Here is a 21,082-nt window from a genome sequence, read left to right as displayed (position 1 = left end):
TTACTCATAGGTGACTTCAAACAAGAGAAAGCTTTTTGTCTCAGCATAGAACTCCCAGGGAGCACTGCTCTCTTTTATGCCCTGGAATAAATGTGACTAGAAAATTCAGCAACCTTTCTGCTAGCTGTAAACAAAGCAGCTGGCGGAAATGTTTCTATTACTTTCAAAATCATATGTTGTTGTTCCAAATACAAACAACAAGAAATCTTTTGCTTTGATAATTTTTTAGTGTCATTTCAGCTGCTGCAATTAATTTAAAAGCCCCTATAAACATTTGCAAAAGTTTTGCTTTGAAGCTGTACATTCTCATAAAATGACCAGCTGACATCAATGAACTAGTTTATTCTAATAAACAACTTCTTTAAGAAAGTTATGTGAACTCCCACTGTAGTTTCAAAATCTCTAGCAGTTCAGCTCCAAAGTTGGAAGATATCCTGTATGCATATAGCAACACACACATATAGATGTAGGTTTACATGCTATGACATAATGAAATGGTTTTATCAGTTTGAGCAAGTTGAACTGGAAAACACTGCAGAAGAATACTAGTCACTACTGACCCTGACCCAGCAAGTTATACAACTTAAGTGCATAATATCCTATTTAAGCCACAGATTAAAAATTCTAAATATACTGAAACCTCAGTAAAATTTGAAACCTAACCGTTTTTCTTAAAGGGCTTTGAGAGGTAGTGTTTCCTCCCTTCACCACTTTTACTTCTCTCTGACCTCAATGCTGATTAGTTCACCTGATGTGTACTATCTCAGCTTTGTGAAAAAAACCTTACAAGTAGGAGTCTTTAGATGTGAGGCTGACACACATGTATCTTGATTTCTCACTTGGTTTGCAAAGAAAGGTACCAGTTCAAAGTCATCTGAGTGTGAAAGACTTCTGAAAGAGAGATTAGAAACCTTTTTGCCACAGAGATCTCAATATGGGCTGTAAACAACAGAAATGAAGGATCACAAGGAAGTGTATAAAAGGTGTATGAGAAACATGCATATTTGACTTCAGAGCTCATTTGAACATATCATCTCAGTTATGCACTTAGATAGTCTGCAAGGAGTTCACTTTGTATTTGAATGAGCAAATTATATTCTGCGCATGCACAAGTTATGCACAGAATACAAGTTTTAGTCTTTACATTCTCAGTGCTATAAAACTCAGACACCCAACAGTGAATGGAAACAGAGTGACCTTTGTATTCTAAAAACAGCACTGCAAGTTTAGGAACACTTGGAGATAATTTTGTAGAGTGGCCTTTATAAAAGTTGTGAAGGATTTAGAGGGCACATAACTGTTAACCCCAAAAAAGAATCTTAGAGTTAAGTTCTTTTGCAGAGCTTTGAAAATCTGCCAATTACCGATACTATCTATGGAGAAACAAACTTCTGATATTGGCTAATATTCTCCCTTAGTTGCAACTGTACTGTGCTGTGCTTTTTGTTACATTTAATGCCACTCAAAGCTGGTTCTAAGAAACAAGAACAAAGCCTTTAGACAAGGAGAAAGCATTTATACTTGTAATTCCGATATAACCTGTTCTGTGATTATTTAAAGAAGGAATAATAGGTAGTTGGTCTAGAAAAGAACCTCAGTGACACATGCAGATTAATCTGCATGTACAAAAGCTTACAGGCTCTACCTGCTGTCTTGACAGCAGGCTCTGGTGGGACAGCTCTTGTCCAGAGGGTGCAGCAGTTTGCAGGACACCAGCGTGCACACATTCTGACTGCAAAGCAATTCCTTTCAGCATAAAGCAAACAGGAGGAAGAGATTTAACCTGTCCTGCACTGAGGACAGAGAGAGGATTATGACATTTACTACAAATTATCCCCTTCAGTGCTTGTTTGCCATGAACTGGATTGCAGTGTAACTACTTATCTATTTTCTACATTGCAAATGAGTATCAGTATTGCAGTGTGTTCTCCTTTTCCTTGCATGCAGTGTGTTCTCCTTTTCCCTGCATGCAGAAAACCTTGATTTTTCAAAGAGTATTTTTTCCCATTCAGTGGCATTACAGTAGACTGGCCAGAGCCTTCTTTGACACTACAAAAGGTGGGAGCACATGAAGGAAATGAAGGAAGCCATGAGAACATGTGAATCTTCTATTTCTCCACTGCAGTGGAGCTGGAGAAGGATACACATCAGGGCATGGCATGGTGCTACCTTGAGGCCAAGAATCTGAGGGAAAATATGTCCAGAGAGCTACCCCGGGCTCATTCTGGGAAGAGACAGCTTCACTGTACAAAGTCTTTATTCATCACTGGGACTTTTTCTGGGTATATTTCCCATGGATAAGGAGCTGCACCCCAGGGCTAAATCATATTTTTTTCTCTTAGGACTGATGAAGATTTCCTGTATCAGTCCATTGCCCTGCCTGTAGCCCAATTTCTTATACCCTAATACAAATTTTCTTTCTTGGCTCCAGAAAGCATTTGTTTGTATTGTCCTGATTTCTGTGGCCACCAAAGGCTGAAGTACCCTTGGATTTTTTGTTGTGTTTTTGGCCAGTGATCATGAAAGGACCTGTGCTGGATCTTTGGCAGGTCCTGGTTTGCCAAGAGAACAGAAGTCTAGGTAAGGATCAGTTTCTCCTACTGGCTGTGGCTGTCAAAGTTAGTTCAGCAGTTCATCTTTCTTGGTCCTCCTTTTTATCCTAAAAATATTGGTTTATTGTTTACCAAATGGTAATTGCAATAATCCTTAACAGCTATTTATTACTAACATTAGGCTAAATAAATACAGTTTTCTTATTTATCTCCATGTAGGTTTATCTTCAATAACACTTGTCCTGCAGTACAGCCACAGCAGAAGATGATATTGTCTACTTCAGTGCACTTTTATAAACTTCTCAGAACACTTCAAAATGCCAGTGATTTGGTACAACAAGTGTGTTACTGCCAACAGCAGTAAGTTCTGAATCTAAGCAGAGTGAACATTCACATAAAATCAATCACATTTTTCACAGCCAGAAGGAAGTTTTGGGGAAGTCAGCTGGACATCAGAGAGAATTTCTTCACTGGAAGGGCAGTCAAGCATTGGAACAGGGTGCCCAGGGAAGTGGTGGAGTCACCATCCCAGGAAATGTTCCAGAAACAACTGGATATGGAACTTAGGGCCACAGTTTAATTGACAAGGTCGTGTTTGATCAAGGATTGGGACTCCCTGATCTTGCAGGTGTTTCCAGCCTTAGTGGTGCTATGAAAAATAATGCTGGTCCACATCCCAATGGCCCAGAGCGCAACCAAATACAATGTGAACCTGCAGAAAGCTGCAGGCAGATTGGCATATCAGACTTCCCCGCTCCAAGTGATGCACTGAAACTCTGTGCCAGGATTTCTCTGTTTTCATGAGCAGGGAGTGAGAGACAATACTCTGCATCACTGTATTAGCAAACTACATCCTTCTTTAGACCTGTCCAGTTACTTCTCTAAACATCTGTATCTCAGGAGAAAGAGAGCTACAGGTTTATTAATTTATTTTCTTCTGTCCATGAAGGAATGCAGAGAAGTGAGGTGTCTGTGCCCTTCATGAACTGGGATGCACCTCTTGGTTTCCCTTCCAACTGATGCCACCAAGTGTGTAATCTTGTCTGAAACACATGATTTCTACTTATACAAAGGCAGCAAGCTCAAGAAACACCTACTAAGAGCAAAAATGCAGGTAAGAGAGGAATTCAGTTAGTAAATAAGAACTGAAAAAACCTCACATACCACAGTTATCTAAGTAACTCATGTGGCAGAAATCGAAGCTACATCACAGTTTGTTAGCCAGAAGAGAGTACACAGGGCTACAATTTACCTAGTGAGAAACAGCTCTGGGAAAACTGCAGCTAATGTAAGAAGAACCTCAAAACAGCATAACAAACAGTCTACTAACACATTCCCCTCCTTTTCCCTTTTTATCATAACAATTTTTACATTAAACATGACTCAGAATTAGGCAGGTATCAGAAATAAAACTTACAGAACATAATTAAGCAAAACCACTTGTTCTGGGCACCTACTTAAAGAAAAAGGTGGGTGTCTCCCCATCAGAAAGCACATAAAGTTTTGTGCTGAGAGACTCTTCTCAAAAAAAAAAAAAGAAAACCAGAAAAAAAAAACCACAACATCTATCTAATCAAGCATACATATATATGAATGAACACACATCTTTATAATATGTTGATTATATATATATAAATATCTTCAAATAATATGTGGATGGTTTTGGGATGGGATATTTTATACTAGGCTTTTAAAAGTTCTCTTTTTTAATCTTATAAAATTAGGTCATAAAATGCCTTTTGTCTAAACCACTGAAAATGCATCATTTTAGAATCGTCTCTGGCAGAAGAGATTTAAAAATGTTATTCCTGCAATCATCACTACTTTTAGAATCACAACTGGGTTTGTTACAACACTTGTTTGTCCTTTTTCCTTTCTTCCACAAAGCAGTTAAAAAAGCAGTAATTACCAAAAACCATTAACAATACTCTAGCATTAGAAAAGGTTTTTCTCATATTATTGGTCTGGTTGCAACACTGATCTTCTACTCTTCTGTACAGTTTTCAAACTGTACAGAATGGTCAAAGAACAAGATTATGGTTGTATCTCCAGAATTCTTTTACTGTCCTGTGAAAATCAAGAGTTAATTCAGGCAGAAGGCTACAATTCCTTTCCCCCAAGTTCAGACTTTCCTTCACATACAACTTTTTCATCACATTTTCAAAATTATTCCCACAATAGACGGATAAAAAAAAATACTAATGTAAAGATTTGCTTTCTTTATCCTTTTGTTGGTTTACTACAAATATTAACTTTATCTCATTGATGTTAGCTACCTCAGAGGAAATTCTCCTGCTAGCATTTTGTGTGAGTTACCAGAAGCCAACTTCTAGACCTATTGTTAGATCCTACTTCACAGTCATCATTCTGCTTGTCTGGTTTAATGTGCTGCACAGAACTACAGTATAACTGCAGTGGTAGCCAAGCTATTGCCAAACTGGCAAACACATGGAAGTTCTCAAGACTAATTGCAGTTAAGTAATTATTGAGCAATGCACAAAAAAGAGTTATTGCTTGTCAAGGCAGGACAGAAATGAACAATTTTTTTTGTAGTTATTATTTAGAAAAGACTTAATAGGGAAACAATAGGCTATAAATTTGTATTGCTGCAAAGAAGGGCTATGGTGAACAGTATTAACAAAAAAATTATGAAGACAAAGAAAACTGTACCTTCTTATTTTGGTTCACAGAAGCTGAGAATTTCAGGGCAGGTGTTTTAGAAACCTATTTGACTTATAAAATTTAAAAAATGCTTATTTAGAAGTCAAAATACATTATTCATAGAATCACAGAATGGCTGGGGTGGAAGGAACCTCTTCAGGTTCCTTCCATGGAAGATCATGTAGCCCAACCCCCCTGCTAAAGCAGGGTCTCCTAGAGCAAACTGCACAGGATCACAACCAGGCAGAGTTTTAATGTCTCCAGAGAAGGAGACTCCACAGCCTCTCTGAGCAGCCTGTTCCAGTGCTCTACCACCCTTAAAGTGAACAAGTGATTCCTCACATTTTTTTTGTAACCATGTGATCTGATTTCCCACCAAATGCAGACTAAAGAACATTACCTCTTTGAGGACTACATCTGAAATGAAGGCAAACAGTAAGAGAAAAAGGAAGTGAGGAATTACCTCTTCCACAGGTAACACTGCAGGCTGTCCACTCTCCATATTGCCAAAAATACTCTGGCTCTCCAACCTCATTCTCATTACTTTCTTCTTTGCGTACAGTGTATTCATACTCTATTCCAGGGTTAGTTTCTTGAAAAAGCAGCTGGAGAGAGTCGGGTTTATTATTTGTTTAATTAATAATCTACTAGTCAAAAGCTTTCAAAGTGTTAAACTGGAATAATTAAAACTGCCCATAAAGTCTGCTACCAGTTCAGAGAAGCAGACTTGCAAAATTTCCACTTCTTTGTCGAAAGTGGTATACATGAATTTTTCAAAGACACAGCTGTTTACCACACATTTCTGCAAATACAGGTGGGAATAAATGGGTCACCATAATTGGTATTCTACTGACTATAAGATCCATCCAAAGCATCCCTATGCTGTTGATTAAGAGCTATTGCCTATCTCCATTATTAATTATAATTTTAGTACCTTCTGAAATAGCTGTTACAAAACAACCGTTAAGTCAGAAAATTACAGATGCTATTCAGTCAGTGCTTTAATATTATTTTTCAGTGTTTCTGAATTAAGAAGAAAAATTGCAGCTGAGAAGGAGCACTCAAGAAATTTACCTGAGAGGCAGAAAGTAAACATAATCAAGGGGAAAATATTTCCGCCATGAACTTTTACTCTTCTTCCCAGTTGTACTAAAAGTGAAGTCTGAGCACTCATTAGTTTTTTCTTCTCACCAGACATTCAAAGTGTGAAAGTGGTCTCCCATCAAACCCCTAATACAATTCTTTTGATTGCATGGTGGATACATATGCAAACAAGCCATGAGAGATACTTCCAAAGATCAACGGGCTACTTCCAAATTATTTTTTCAGAACTGACAGAAGCTGGTTATGCTTAAGTCAGAATCCATAAAATAACATGAAAGAAACAAAAGAAATCAGCCTCTGTGGATGTTAAATGGGTGAGTTTCACCTACCATAAGCAATTAATCCATCTGTGTAATGTTGTATGCTTTTCTTGCTCTGTGTAAACTGTCACTGCTGTCAGCCGTCCCTAGCTCTCACTGTGCACAGGCTGACATCAGCTCCCTTTTTGTAACAACTTATTTTTCATCTGGATCTGGTTCACATCACAGCCATGTGTTCGTCAAATTTAGTACAAGAGATAAGAAAGTTTGGGCAAAGAACTGACCATCTACAGGCAATAGGATCCCTGTCCTAGTGGCAGCACAGGATTATACCAGCCTTTAACAAATGTGCAATATAGGACTTGTGCTCTTAGGCAGTATGAACAACCCTCAAAAGCAAAGTGATTATTTCTATCCAAAAGAGCTCAACTTTTTTTGGTTTTTTTTTTCAAGACAGCACATTAATAGAGCTTTATATACCAACATACATATTTTCCCAGCCCCACTTCCAGGGCCCCAGCACATTCTGCTGCCATGCAAGCGAGCAGGTTCTGCTCCTGATCTATTGTTTACCTGAATCCATATTGATTCATTGGTGGGTCCTGGAGCAGTCAAATTTTCTAGATCCCCTGTTCTGTCATACTGAAATATTGTGCCTGCCACTTCGTATTCACCATTCCACTGGATGATAAAGCCTCCATTCAGGTAGTATTTTTCTGGATCTTTGCTTCGCATAGCAAGGAAATTTCCTGATTCTGTAACTTCCATGACTTTGATTCCCCTTGCACCTTTTGGAATTAGCCCAATATCAACATATCCTAAGAGACAAGAAAAATTTATGTAGGTGAACAACAGAAATGTCACTGCATTTTACTTATTTGTAAGATGATTAAAACAACAGCTTTGCTTGAAAAAATACACAAATGTGCTGTCACAAAGCTTGTTAATAGTGTCACGAAGTTTGTTAATAGTATGACTTTCTGAGTCAGGGTTTCTAGTATCAGTTGGGGAATAGTGTTTAGGCAATGCCAGTGGTATTTAGAAGGGATGAGGAGGTGAATGACTTTCAGAGCTGTGCCAGGGGAAATCTACTCCACACAAGAGTGTCAACATTTCCATAACAATGCCCGAGGGCTCTGGCATACTGTAATCTGGAGAAATGCCAGGGTGTTCTAGCAAGTTAACAGCCTGTTGTGGGAAAGGTTTTTTTTCAATTTGCAAAGAACATTTTCATCTGCACCCAATGTACAGGTATGCACAGAATTCCATGTGCCTTCTCTTAAGGCATTTAACTTCTCTGTGACTGTGTGCCTTACAACAACAATAATAACAAAATAATGTTATTCAAATACCTCAAATTACTACTATAAATTCAGCACATTTTTGTAAACTACCAATCTTCATAACAAAGTTCAAGGGCTCTTCATGGGTAGCTATCTGTTTAGAGATTTTTGGTCTGTGTGTTAAGAATGACCCAAAGCATCTATTACAGAAATTTGTTCACATCACAGGCAATATGCGATGACGCTGTGCTTCTCACCTTACAGGAAGCCGCTGTTGTTGTTGCTACTAAATTGTAAAAATAGGAAGTTCACATAGATACTTGAACACAAACACAGGTAGCTTTATTGTTATTGCCCCTAGCTGAGCTCAAGAAATTAGATGCATGACATTGTTACAAGCTGGTGCACTGGGGGTGTGAGCTGCCTTTTGTGCTGGTTTACTTCAAGACTGGAACATGAGTTCCCCAGTTCTCATCACACCTTTCTGAGGTCATGAATTAAATTCTGAGAGTCACATCCCGTTCACCTTTTTTTGTGAAATGAGCTTATCACCTTTGATTTATCTCACACGAGTGAGATAAACCACACTGGGCATGCTAAGCAATCTTCAGTATCAATGTTCTTCTCCTACCAGAACTATTTATGTGCTGCACAATAACCTGCTGCTGTAAATAAGTGCCCAAGAGTCCTTAACATCTGATTTTCTTTGCAGCTCTTTTGTGGTGTAATAAATATTTGTTAAAATGTCCTATGCTGCCTATGGTACAAAATAGAATCTGTCTACTTCACGTCTTTCCTAATTAGATTGATATATAATTATATATATGGATTTCCAGTGATTGATGCTTAAGAAGGAGCATTCTTTGAATGTTACCTTTTGCAAGTCTCCTTGACTGACTGTGGAAATCCAAAGATTTTTTCCTAAGTGAATCAGTTTTTTCTAAGTGAATGAAGTAATAAGATCTGGAAACTCACTGAATGACTTCTATTATTCAGGAAATCAGTGGTCTAGGTCTACAGTAAGTAACCAAGTCTAATGATTCTCCCAAATGTTCTATTCATTCAGTGAAGAGATGTTATAAACACAGAGTGTGGTTATGTAACTAAAGGCTTGATTAGAAGGCATACTTACAACCAGGACAAATTAACAGCATGGAAAATCTTAATTACGTCACATCCTGGCAGCTTGGCTTTGCAATGTTGGTGTCTTTTTATAGTAGGGTTGGGTTGGTGTTTTGTTTTTTTTTTTTTCTATTTAATTAGAATAACATTTGTTCAAAACACAAAGCATAAAAACTATAAGACAATTTGTATCCTATTACAACACAAAAACCTGTATATCCTTTCAAGATTTTTGCATAGTTATTTTTGTCTGAATCACCTGCTGCTGCACATAAACCTTATTTTAAATGTATTGCAACTGTCTGGTAAGGGAAGTTACCATTTGTTCAGTGTATCATTTTCTGCCTTCTGCCTTCACCCTGGCCCTCCCCACCAGCTCAATTACTTCCTGATTTCCCAGAGCCTCTTGCTGATTCCCAATAAACATTATCAGATTTTGAAAGGAAAGCTAATCAGCAGCAAGCTTTTGAGCTTGTCATTCAACATAATAAATTTTTGTCTTAAAATTCTGTGGATGGTGTTTATGTAATTGTTCCTGGTTATGTGGTTTCATTTGATAAGAATCTAGAGATCCAAGATTCAATAACAGTCAAAATGTCAGCTGTCTTACCTACACACTGGGCTCATTAAATCCTGGAGCAACCTTATTGTGGGTGCTTCTGCACAGCTGTGAATTGGCAACCCTCAGAGGCTATTAATCCTTCCCTTCCTTAAAATTAAATCTACATGCTACCAAAACAGATATGAACAAATTAATGAAACTTTTGCTGTATGCACAGCTCTACAAGGACTGAAGAACTTGTTTCTCCTTTCCCAATTCAGTGAGAAAAGAGTAGTTTTACTCAGGCCATTAGCACAGCATTGCAGATCAAATGATGACCAGATCTGACTATGCACAGAGCATGCATTTTTTTCTGGCAGAAGCATGATTCACTGAAACACCCATTTACAATTTCCAACATAGATGACCACTCAGTTTTAAATGAGAAGCACTTTAATCATTTTTACATAGAGAAATTACTTCACCAATGGAAGGATTTAAAGGAAGAACCCATATTACCAAATCCTTCACTTTGATTAAACATCATCTTCACTGTACGACAAGCAGAGCCATCTCCCAGGCAAACTCCACACTGGTCTTCTGTTGCATTGGAATTTATCTCATAATCACAGCCAACAGCCTAGAAGGAAAAACAGTGTCAGAATAAATGCAGCCTCCACAATGAATTACTGAGTGCTCATCTATCACTGGACTTTTGAGCAGGGGAGTAGTAGTATAGTAGCATATATACTGTATAGTGTTTTACACCAAGGTGAAAAACAAACTAATAAACAATAACCATCACCATGTCACAAAACATACAGTAGTGACCAGTCAGTTGAGACAGAAATGTCTCAAATGGCCTCATTATCTGGGACTGGGTACTACATCTAGGATTTGTGTCTGCTTTCTTATGTCATAGAGCCATCCACAGGTTCCTGGGAATACAATGTAGTAACAGAACTGAAAGCTCTGCCAGCTTTTTGTGGCCATCTCACAGCACAGAATGTCTACTACAGTCAACCCCCTGGCATGAAGAAACTTTTCAGCAGGCATCAATGACTCTCCACCTTGCCAGCATAGGGGCATGGGTCCAGATACAGTGGGTCAAGTGGGTCAAGTTCTAGTAAAAACTGATTTTTCAGTTTATGCTTGCAACAGGAAGAAAGTCAGGGAAAATGTATTCATCCTGAGTCAGGAAAAAACTTCCATGCCCAACCCAAAAATTCTGTGCTCTAATGTCTTTAAATTTCGACAGAATTTGCATTTGGTTTTGGGATTTTTTTTCTGCCTTTCTTTAAAAACAAGCAAGATTGCATAATGCAGCATAAAGTCCAACACTTAGTGGTTGCTAATAGCATCTAAGATACCTGGAGGCCTGTGATACAGATGAATAGCCAGAAGTCTGGTAGAATGTCAAGGTTTTGTCTTGGTTTGAGATAGAGGATACAGTATCAAAAAGTCACTCCAAGACAGGTTTTCTCAGCTGATTTTTCTCAAAATAAGCTTTCAGGTGCTATGCCTGCCAACCTGTCTAAAACCCTCTTGATGTATGAAAATCTGATATATAAACCTCTTTTGATGTTGATTTTATTTTATCTTCAGTACATCAGCTACTGTATTTTTCTGCAAGATTCTGACAGGAAAATCCATCTATTTGACTAATCGAAGTATACAGGCTCCTGCATTCTCTAGTATTTTTCTATCATTTTCAGCTTAAGAAACACATGAACATTTGTCTAAGTGCCAAGGATTTAATGAACAATTAGAGAAACTGTGAGAAGCAGAAGCAAGGAAAGACCTCAAGCTACAGATGGTGCCAAACTGTATCACTTAAAAGAAGATTCAAAAAAAAGATGCATCCATCACTTACTGCCAATTCATATCCAGCACCTTTCACACCAACTCTGAAAAGTCACAGCTATGTCAAAAGGTTCTGCAGCAGCCTTAGCTTCTCCCTCCTTTCAGTAGAAGACCACTTTCAAAAAATGAAAGGTTTTGTAATGTCTTGCACATAGACAGATCCTGGCGCCAAGGACCACACTTATGAGCAGTACAGAAGGTTACAGAGATAACAATATGTCAGCAAGGTGACTAACTTTCTGCCTCCAAGTATGTAGCTATTTGACTGGGATGGATTAAATCAACTATTCAGAATACACAGATGCCACTGCTGCACTAACAGGATGTTTCTTTATCTTTCCGGGAGTTCAGATCTGTCTCTTCACCAGTTTATCTTTAACACTTCCTAATAATTTAGAGAGGCCGAAGCATTGCTGTTTTCTCAGCGATACATTCCACAGTATATCAACTGTACTACTAGTACATCTGTTAATCACCTGCAAAGAGTGAAGTCATAGTTATCTGGCCTATTATTAGACCAGAGAAATAATAAGACACTCTGGAGAGTCATAGAATTTGAAGATTATTTTCTATACTATGCACATATATACTTTAACAAAAGGGTGGGTAAAGTCTGAAGATGGAACTCTTATGCTTTGTGCTTTGCTATTAGAAAATATGATTAATGACTGCTGGGAGCTTGTATTTTGAACTTCCCTAAAAATTACTTGTCTTCAAATTGTATATTTTTTGCCAAATTATCATATTCATATTTTGGAAAAGGTTTCTGTCCTTCTTTATTCACTGTGCATTCTTGTTTGAGAGGCTGCACACAGAATTAATTTATCTAGTTCACAGTGTCAATCAGATACTTTGAAATGAACATCACTGAGCATATTTCCCTTCCAAGTACTGTGTGGTGTAAAAACCCCCAACGGTTTAACTAATTAGCTCTGACTAGAACAGCTGCAGCCCTGGCTCTAACTGAGATGGCAGCAACACAGTATCATCACTTCCCTGCCTTTGGGATTGGCAAATCAGTGCTTCTGCACGGGCTGTACTCCATCAGCTCAGTCACAATCAGCTCAGATCTTTCCCACTTGACCATTTCCTTTAGCGACAGGTCTATGGCATCAAAATATGGCATCACTGTGATGTGAAGGGAATCCCTTTGTCCCTTCCAATAATAGCAGCAGTTTGTATTTCAGGGTTCTTCTGATATATGAAAGAGTTTCTATCTGATCAGATATGAGCCTCATCTATACATGCAACATTCCTACACATTCCTGGGGTTTTGGAATAACCAAGAAAGAGGCAGGGCAATTTACTCTGCTACAGTAAATAAAGCCTTTGCTTTATTCCCCAGCCCTTGGGTGCTGCTGGTGTTGCCATGACCTTCACATCTAACAGCAGGGCCTCATCTTACAAAGGCATTAAAAACCATCACAAAGCAATATTCTCATGTGTCAGAATAAACAGCATTCATTTACTCCAGATACATTTCCATGAACTTCAATTTCCAGACCATGTTTTCCTTTATCACTCCAGTGAATACCACATTATTTTTGCCATCCATTAGAATAATTTCAAGATGCTTCATTCTTCTTTTTACTTGCTTTCCTCTTTATTCTTATTCTTGTGGATGCATTTGCTGCATTTTCTAAACATGCCTCAAACTTCCCAGAAGGTCAATATGACCCATTAATGTGCACATACAGTCCAGAACTAGATGATACTTAAGGTCCATTCCGACCTGAACTCTATGATGAATTTCTGACAAGCAGTTGCTAAAGCAGCTCTGGAGACTAATGCAGGTTATAAAGCAGGAAAGAATATTAGCAGCAATTAGGCTCTGATATTTTTACCTTGTGCACCCTTTGCCTGTGAACCATGCTGTGTTACAGGAATCACTGTGTGCCATGGCACAGACAACACAACTTAGCCTCCCTGCAGCCCTTTGGCATTGTCCCACTCACAAAGAGCCTTTTTAATGCATCTGAGATCAGCTTTGTTTCTGGTCACAGCACACAGTGCAGAGGCAGATGTACTGACCTGAACTGCCCGGCTGAATTACAGGAAGGAGAAACAATTTATTTCCTGCTGCTCAGTGACTAAAGGGAAAACAGCCAGAGATATTGGCCTTTTTCCATTTCCAGAAGGAGAGGCTTTTGTGTCAGACTGGCAGTGGGGTGCAGATACAAAAAGTCCTTGCTGTCACTGAAGGGTATGGCCTTGAAGGGACATAGTGCTTCAATATCCATTATGTGAATGCTATATTGAACTTTAAGGTCTTCCCTCCTTTTGTCTCCCCCACTAAGTCTTCAAATAAAGAAATCATGTTTACTTCATGTTGGCCCTGACATTGCCTTGAATGGAGAGAAATGTGTCCTGATGTCGATAATTTATCTTGTAATTTGTCTACATGGGTCTGAATCAAATGTCCTGTTGGACTAGCAATGGGAGGAGAAAGCTGAACCATAGTGCAAAGCAGTGAAGTTACTGCACAAAAATCCAAGCTGTGTAATCTGCTTTTCAGTAAGAGAAAAAAAATGGTTCCTTCCCTACTACACAGCTGTGTAATTCTCCAGTACAATGTCAATCTCTCACAATCACAATAGTGATTTACCACAGATTTGCATGACTGAAGGTCACTTAGGCCTATCAAAATTCTGTGCAGGAGATGAATGCCTGCTAGAAACATCAGAGATGCCAGATCCTCCACCCTCAGCATCTGCACACTCCAGTGCAAAGAACATGTAAGCCTTAACTTTTAGATGATGTGATGGCTTGTACTTAATCAAAAATCCCCATTATCAGTGCTAAACAACCATACTCTGGTGGCAGTACCTTCACTCATTAACACTGGGGGAACAACTCACCTAGTAAAAATTAAGAGTGCAGTTGTGATGTATAATTTAAGCACAGGAATATAGGCTATGTGCATTAAAGATCTCCCAAATAAAAGGGGGAAAACGACAATTGAAAAATGAGTGCTAAGGCATATAGTAAAAAAGAAAACTAGTCATATATGGCTTCACTGGCCCCATGTTCGGCTTCTCCCTGGGGGCTCCCCTGACAGGGGAAGCCCTCCTAGAGCAGTTCTTGCAGGCAGGAAAAACAGCATAAAACTGGCCTCAGATGTACAGTTACAAGGTCTTTTAAGGCTGAACTAAAACTAAACTACCCAATTAAGAAATTACTATGAAGAAATGACCTAGCAATGAGGACTTTTCTGCCCAATTGCAAGATACGACCCAAACCCATGAAGAAGAAGGAAGAAGAAGGAAGAAAAAGAACAACTTGCCTCCGCCCTAAAACCTCAATCTTGCTTCATCTCCATTACTATATTCTAAAAACCTAAACTCTTAAGTTTTCCAGCCTGTGATATTACACACTTCTAACCAACTACACACTTGTAATCCCAGTGCTGTTTAATCAATTTTGGAAGTCTTCTCCACAGCCTCAGGTCAAATGAAGTGCTTTCTTGCAAGTCTATGCCTTTTAGCACAGAAAGTTTAAAATTCTCAGCATCCAGGATTCCAACAGTCATAGTATAGCTTGATGATTTGAGAATAAGTTATTGACAGATCTTGTTAGATTTCCTGACAGAATTCTTCTGTGTAAGGTCAGTGTTGAGAGAGGACCCAGATATTTTATAGGCCATGCCTTCAAATGAGTTAACAATATTAGCTTGTCTTCAAATTAACAAGTTCTAAAGGAATACCACGCAAACAACACACCACTGTAAGCCTTCATCCAGCACTGATGCACAGGCAGCACTTCAAAAAAATTAGGAGATATTGGATAAATTAAAAGGACCAAGTGAATCAATGGTCTGTCTGTACCTACTTCTCACTTGAAGATGCACATTGTGGCTTTGTCAGGCCAGCTCGGAAAGCATCCAGTATACCTCAGTAGCTAAAATGAAGCATCTCAATCCACATTTAGCCATCAAAGAAAGACCAGTTTCTCTGATTGCTCTGAACAAATTCATGACAAAATGCAAAATCAGACTAAAATCAGATTAATTTAGAAGATGAAATTCTTTATTGGATCTATCTATCTTGTTTTGACATACCCAGTAGGAAAACTCTGAACTTGATAAAAAAATAGCTACTGTAGGAAAACTGTGAACTTACTTGATAAAAAATAGCTACTCTACACGACAATCACATGTGAGCAATTTAGGCAGTGGACCTGATATCTTACTAATTTAATTTTTTTTTTTTTTAAATTTCAGACCAAAGTGAAGTGTTATTTTCGTACTCAGGACAAATGTGAAGTGCTCTTGTGAGATACAGTTCTGAAAACCAGAACAGCACTTTAACATTTGTGAATGTCTTTTCCATTAATATCATTAGCAACATGTTGCAATCAAATGACCACAATGATGTGCCAGACTAATTCTATTAAAAGCATTTCCAGATTTATTCTCCAGGACCTGTAATGTATCTATTGTGTTTAGCTAGCTGGACTCAAATACTAGTAAATTAGATGAAATACATGAAAAAGCTTCTCCTCAGATGTTGTGCTGGGTACCTATTTCAGATGAAAGCATGCTATCTTTGAATACTGTGAGCTATTTGGGTTACCTATTCATCATTTGGTCTCATTTTACATGGGTATATTGTTCATTCTGTGATCCTGACTCCAAATTAATCTGTTTGCCAGGAGATGTGAAGTAGCAGTCACCATGTGCAACACTGACAGCACCTTGGAGGGAATTTCTCAGAAATGCTTTGGGTCCACAGAACTGTTAATGCTGAAGTGTATCTGGGCTCCACAAACTGCAATTAGATTAGCTTCTCTTTCACCTCTGATCTCCCAATTTGGATTAACTGAGTCTTACTATCTCTAAAGCAGGTATAAATCTGAGCAGCCACAGGCAAGGTTTCAATACAGAAAGCATATAGAAACTAAAATTAATCATAGTGATCCCAGTCCAGCTGGGCTGGAAATCAGAAAATGAATGTTTCACAAGGACAGCCTTTCTGAATTTGGTCATTGGTCTCTTCCAAGTGAAGGTCAAAAGCACTGCTATGGTATGCAACATCTACTATATGTTTCAATATGCTGAAGATATGATTCATTCTGGCTTGAACCGTTCAAAGGCCTATCCTGGCTCTCAGCAAAGTTAAGCAGGATCTCTTCACTGTGAACTTGAGCAGGGTCTTGGTAACTGCATAAATGCAAGTATTGCAAGGAAAGCATAAATGCAAGTATTGCAAGGAAAGCTTAAAACACATATTTTATTAGTGGTCTCTGAGGCACTGTCATTCTAATAAAATAAGAAGTTTAAAAAGAGGGTGTATCAAATACCCTCTGTATTAAAAATGTGAAGTTTCCATCACTAGAAGTATTCCAGAAAAGAATGTGAAAAATGACAAAAAAGGAATATAATTTGTAAAGGGATGAAACAGACAACTTCTTGAAGTACTTTCCATTTGCATTTTTATACGATTAAGTGGTTTGGGGCATACAACTCCCATACTGGATAAGCTAATTTAGTTTCCACAAATCACCAAGTCCTGCTTTTGTTTCCAAAGATGCTAAAGGCAAAAAAAGTGATTAGGCTTCAAGGAGGTACAGGACAAACCCTCAATTTGAAGAAATAAACCACAGATGTAAATATATCCTCTACAAGAAAAGTACTCATTTTATTTATAAGGAAGTGACTAAAAGCAATGCTAAGACTGGGGAGGTTATAGAATTCACAGAGCACTCCTTTAAATGCCATACAGACACAGACATCATCCTGGAAATCTGCCAGCAACACATAAAATATGCAGAGACCATTATACTTATTCTTCAATGCACAACATTATTGAGCCATATACTCTGTGTTTGCCAATTATCTCATTGTATAACATTATTCAATTCAATGTTGTAAACTAAAATAATTTTTATTACTCTCAACTGCAAAGTCTGATCCTATTAAAAGACAGCTCAGAACAGCTACACATATATGGTTAAATCACATTTTCATAGAAAACCCCACAGACAGCGGTGACACCTATTACAACCCTAAAGCTACAATACTTTGTGAAAACTTCTAATCAGAAACAGATTTTCTTGAACTGAAGTTTTAAATTAGTGGGGAAAAAACAGAGGACATAAAAGGCACCTAAAATAATCAGCAGTCAGTCAAACAGACTCATTAAAAAGGGTGGAAATTACTCTTATGTCTACTTGGAAAGCTTTTGCTATAAACTTGCTATAAAAATGTGATAAAATGGAGTACTTGGCCTTGATCCTTAACCAAAAGCATGGTTAAGCATTTTCCCATAACTTTTCCAAATTAAATTGTAGAGAAAGAAACATGCAAACATACCCAATACCTTACACATGCCATTAATACAGATATCTCGGCTGTGCCTTCCTTCAAAGCAAGGAGTGCCATCAGTGACTGCATCAAGCATCTTCTCTGAAAAATTGCCGTCTACTGGGCGGCAGTGGAGCTCACAGGGGTTTGCTGAAAGGAAAACAAGAACACTCACTCAGACAACACGCCAGTAGGACACTGAAGTGCAATGCACAGGGACTTTGCTGAACCATTTGCTCACTTTCCCTGTCATTTGCCAGAACTGGCAGAATTAGAAGAGTTGAGCAGAGCCAGGATGGCACAGGCCTGAGAAATAGCACTTGTGGATTTGTGGGAAGCAGCTGGAGGCTGGTCCCCTAACACCTGCGTGTTATCTGTCACTGGTACATCAGCAGCCACTGCTGAGCAAGGCTGCAACGAGGCCATCAGCTGTGATGGAGAAAAGGATGGGAAACCAGCAAATCCAGCTATCACTAGAGAAGGGGTGGGATTACCAAGGACACTGACAAGAAAGTTTTCCACACCATTACTGAGTGATTTCAGAGGTAATTTAAACTTTTCATCACTGCTGTCAACCTCTCTCAGAGAGCAGCCAGCTGCCTGCTTCTGATCTTATGTGTCATTCATCATTTTCATCTACCTGTTGGCACTTAATAAATAATTTCAAACTTCTTTTTTTTTTTCTGCTTGACAACTTATGAAATAGGGATAATATTTCAAGTCTGACAGACTCAGGCTATTTTCAGATAGATCTATCACAGAAGCAACAGGGAAGAGAAAAGCTGTAGCAAGAGCAACAAGTGGCCTCTGAAACAAGATTTTCTGTAATGGATCAAGGCCTTAATCTATTCCATCTACGGAGTAAGAAGAGCCAAACACCAACCTCCCTGTCTCACAGACACTGGCCTTTGTGAATGGGAAATCTTGAAACTGAGACATCAGAGAGACAAAGGACAGAAAGTCTGATAAATAAATTTTTTGAATGGAAGATGAGTTAGAGCTGAAATTAGGGTCAAAGCAAGGACTGACATAATCCCAGCCTTTGTAACCCTCTGAAAACTCTGCAGTGGAACCAGAACTATCTGCCTGAATTAAAAATCATCCACTATCATATTAATGAAGGACACCAACACAAGACTTGTCTTCAGGTTTTGGTCTATTCAAAGACCCCAGTCTCACCCAGTACTAAAGCAATTTGTTCATGCTCAGCAACCTGAAATGCTTTGCTGAAAAAAGCAGTGGGCCTTAAATCCACCAGTCAGTAGTGACTTCAAGGCACCATTATTTAATAATTTTAAAACTATCACCCTTTGTGCTGCAGAGGTGCTAATGCGAAGTGAGTTTTATCCTGTGCCTGACAGAGTTGACAGAAGCTGCGTCCTTAGTCTCAGAGGGATGCAGGCTAACTATAAGCCTTCCATATCCTGGTTGATAAATTTATTTTTATCTTTTCCTCCTTTATTGGCTTTGTTTATGCCATAGAAAGGACTGTGTTTAAAGAAATTTTTGGTAATGAGAGAAATGCAATCTTTTGGTAATGCAAATAAACTAATTAAATTCCAACAAAAGGATTTATCCTTTTGAAGGAGGAAAATTTGCTCTCATTACTCTGGTTTGTACAGCACCAACATTCACACAACACCACACAATGCACAAAGGTGACTGCAACTCTCCCCCTCAAAGTTCTTGCAGATTAAGAGCCGAATCCTGCAAAGCCTGAGCTTTGGTACTGTGAATCTCACTTGTGTAAACAGAAACACTGCAGAACTGGGAACAAAAACAAATTAAAAAAAAAAAGACAAAACAGAACACTAGAGGAAATTCAAAACCTTAATGAAGGCTTTTTTCTCCCCATCTTGTCAGTAGAGCTAAAATGACATCTTAGGTCTATCACCAATGTGAGCTTCTGGCTTCTCAAACAAAAATACCTTCGCAAAGTGCAACAGTGATGAGGCCCAGAGCACATGCATGGACCGACCATGGTTAAACAACTGGTGGAATTCCAGCTGATGTGAATTGTATTCAAGAATATCAGTGGAGGTGGAGCTAAAAAAGTTTTTCAGGCAAGAATATAAAGTTTGTAATCCTCATAAACTCTTAGCCCTTCTGTGAAAGCTGCCAGCCATAACACCCACCAGCTGCTTTGATAAGAGCTGTCATAGTAAGTGATACAAGTAATTTTAATTCTGTCTGTAGAATTCTTTTTATGGCAGTGTGATTAAAGTGATTATTTTAGTGCTCTAAATTTTGGTTCACCTTGCCTACTTTCTTAATGTAGCACTTTTCTATACAAAGTACAATACATTTATGACAAGGAGAATCATACAATGCCAGGTACTCTGCTACCTGCTCAGATAGACAGATTTTACAGAAAGCCATTTCAGCTTTTGCATTGTTTCTAATGAAATATGTCAAACAGAAGTTTGATATCTGTACCTCCTCGTAGCTGTGTGTTGACAAAACAAGCAATTTCTTTTCAGAAATCTCCGAATAAGAAGAAGCAGACAGTGCTGGCATATTTCTACCATAACTATGATGCTGTAAATCTATAACTTGGAATCAGTTTTTAAAGAAAAATAACTCCTTTGCTAAGTAAAAATAAAATGTAAAAACAAACAAAAAAAAAGACACCAAAAAACCAAACAAACAAACAAAAAAAACCCAAAAACTTTCATACTTATAAATGCTTTCTATGTATGAAAGCTTTCCTGTTTTTCCTGATTCTGTTAACTGATCTAAAATTAGACCCAACCCACAAATTTTTACTGTTTTTCATTCTGTATGTTCTTTATGAAGCCCCTCTGGAAATTATAGGGTATTTATTTCTCCACCCAAAACTCAATTCTGTTTGGTAATTATTTGATTTTTCATCTGCTGGTTAAGCCACCACTGAGGAAATTATGCTAGCACTGTATTTGGCATTCACTATCTAAAATTATTTATTTATCTACCTATCATTATTATTTATTATGTTTGAGCTCAGGGACGTTGGCTCTGTTTTTCTAGGACTGTAAATAAACTGCATCAGAATCAGCCAACGACCTCCAAAATAATATTTTAGTATTATTTACATAGAATAGATACCTAATATTTTAAACACAGAAGAGATACCAAATTCACACACAAGGAAAACAAACATGTTTCCTGAAATGGTGGAAGGCTTGCACTGAGTTCCATTTTTTTTCTTATTTCTGACATAAAATCTAAAAATATTAAACTCAGATTAATAGGAGCACTTGAGTTGTTCAGAAGGAACTCATTAAAGCAGCTGGTTCAGTTTCAGTTATTTCAGCAAATTCAATTAAATCATGATGAGATTTTAACAAAAAGGCTGTCATCTTTGTAACTTTTAAGACAAAACATACATAAATTGCTGCAGCCAAGTATATACATGA

At 38.1% G+C, this 21,082-nt stretch overlaps 1 protein-coding gene across 1 annotated transcript in view; it reads right to left on the bottom strand.

Annotated features, from left to right (window-relative positions):
- Positions 1–21,082, bottom strand: part of ADAMTS12 (ADAM metallopeptidase with thrombospondin type 1 motif 12) — a 142,462-nt gene that overhangs the window by 26,281 nt on the left and 95,099 nt on the right. Inside the window, exons 13-16 of the mRNA XM_054004193.1 lie at positions 17,704–17,837; positions 10,043–10,163; positions 7,151–7,395; positions 5,677–5,818 (exon numbers count right to left, since the gene is read on the bottom strand). Of these exons, the coding sequence (XP_053860168.1) occupies positions 5,677–5,818; positions 7,151–7,395; positions 10,043–10,163; positions 17,704–17,837 (642 nt within the window). The remainder of the gene's footprint in view (positions 1–5,676; positions 5,819–7,150; positions 7,396–10,042; positions 10,164–17,703; positions 17,838–21,082) is intronic.

The sequence above is a fragment of the Vidua macroura genome, chromosome Z (genome assembly GCF_024509145.1).
Source record: "Vidua macroura isolate BioBank_ID:100142 chromosome Z, ASM2450914v1, whole genome shotgun sequence".
Lineage (NCBI taxonomy): Eukaryota > Metazoa > Chordata > Aves > Passeriformes > Viduidae > Vidua > Vidua macroura.
The sequence above is the reverse complement of the archived record's forward strand: the minus strand, read 5'-3'. Positions and strand labels throughout refer to the sequence as shown.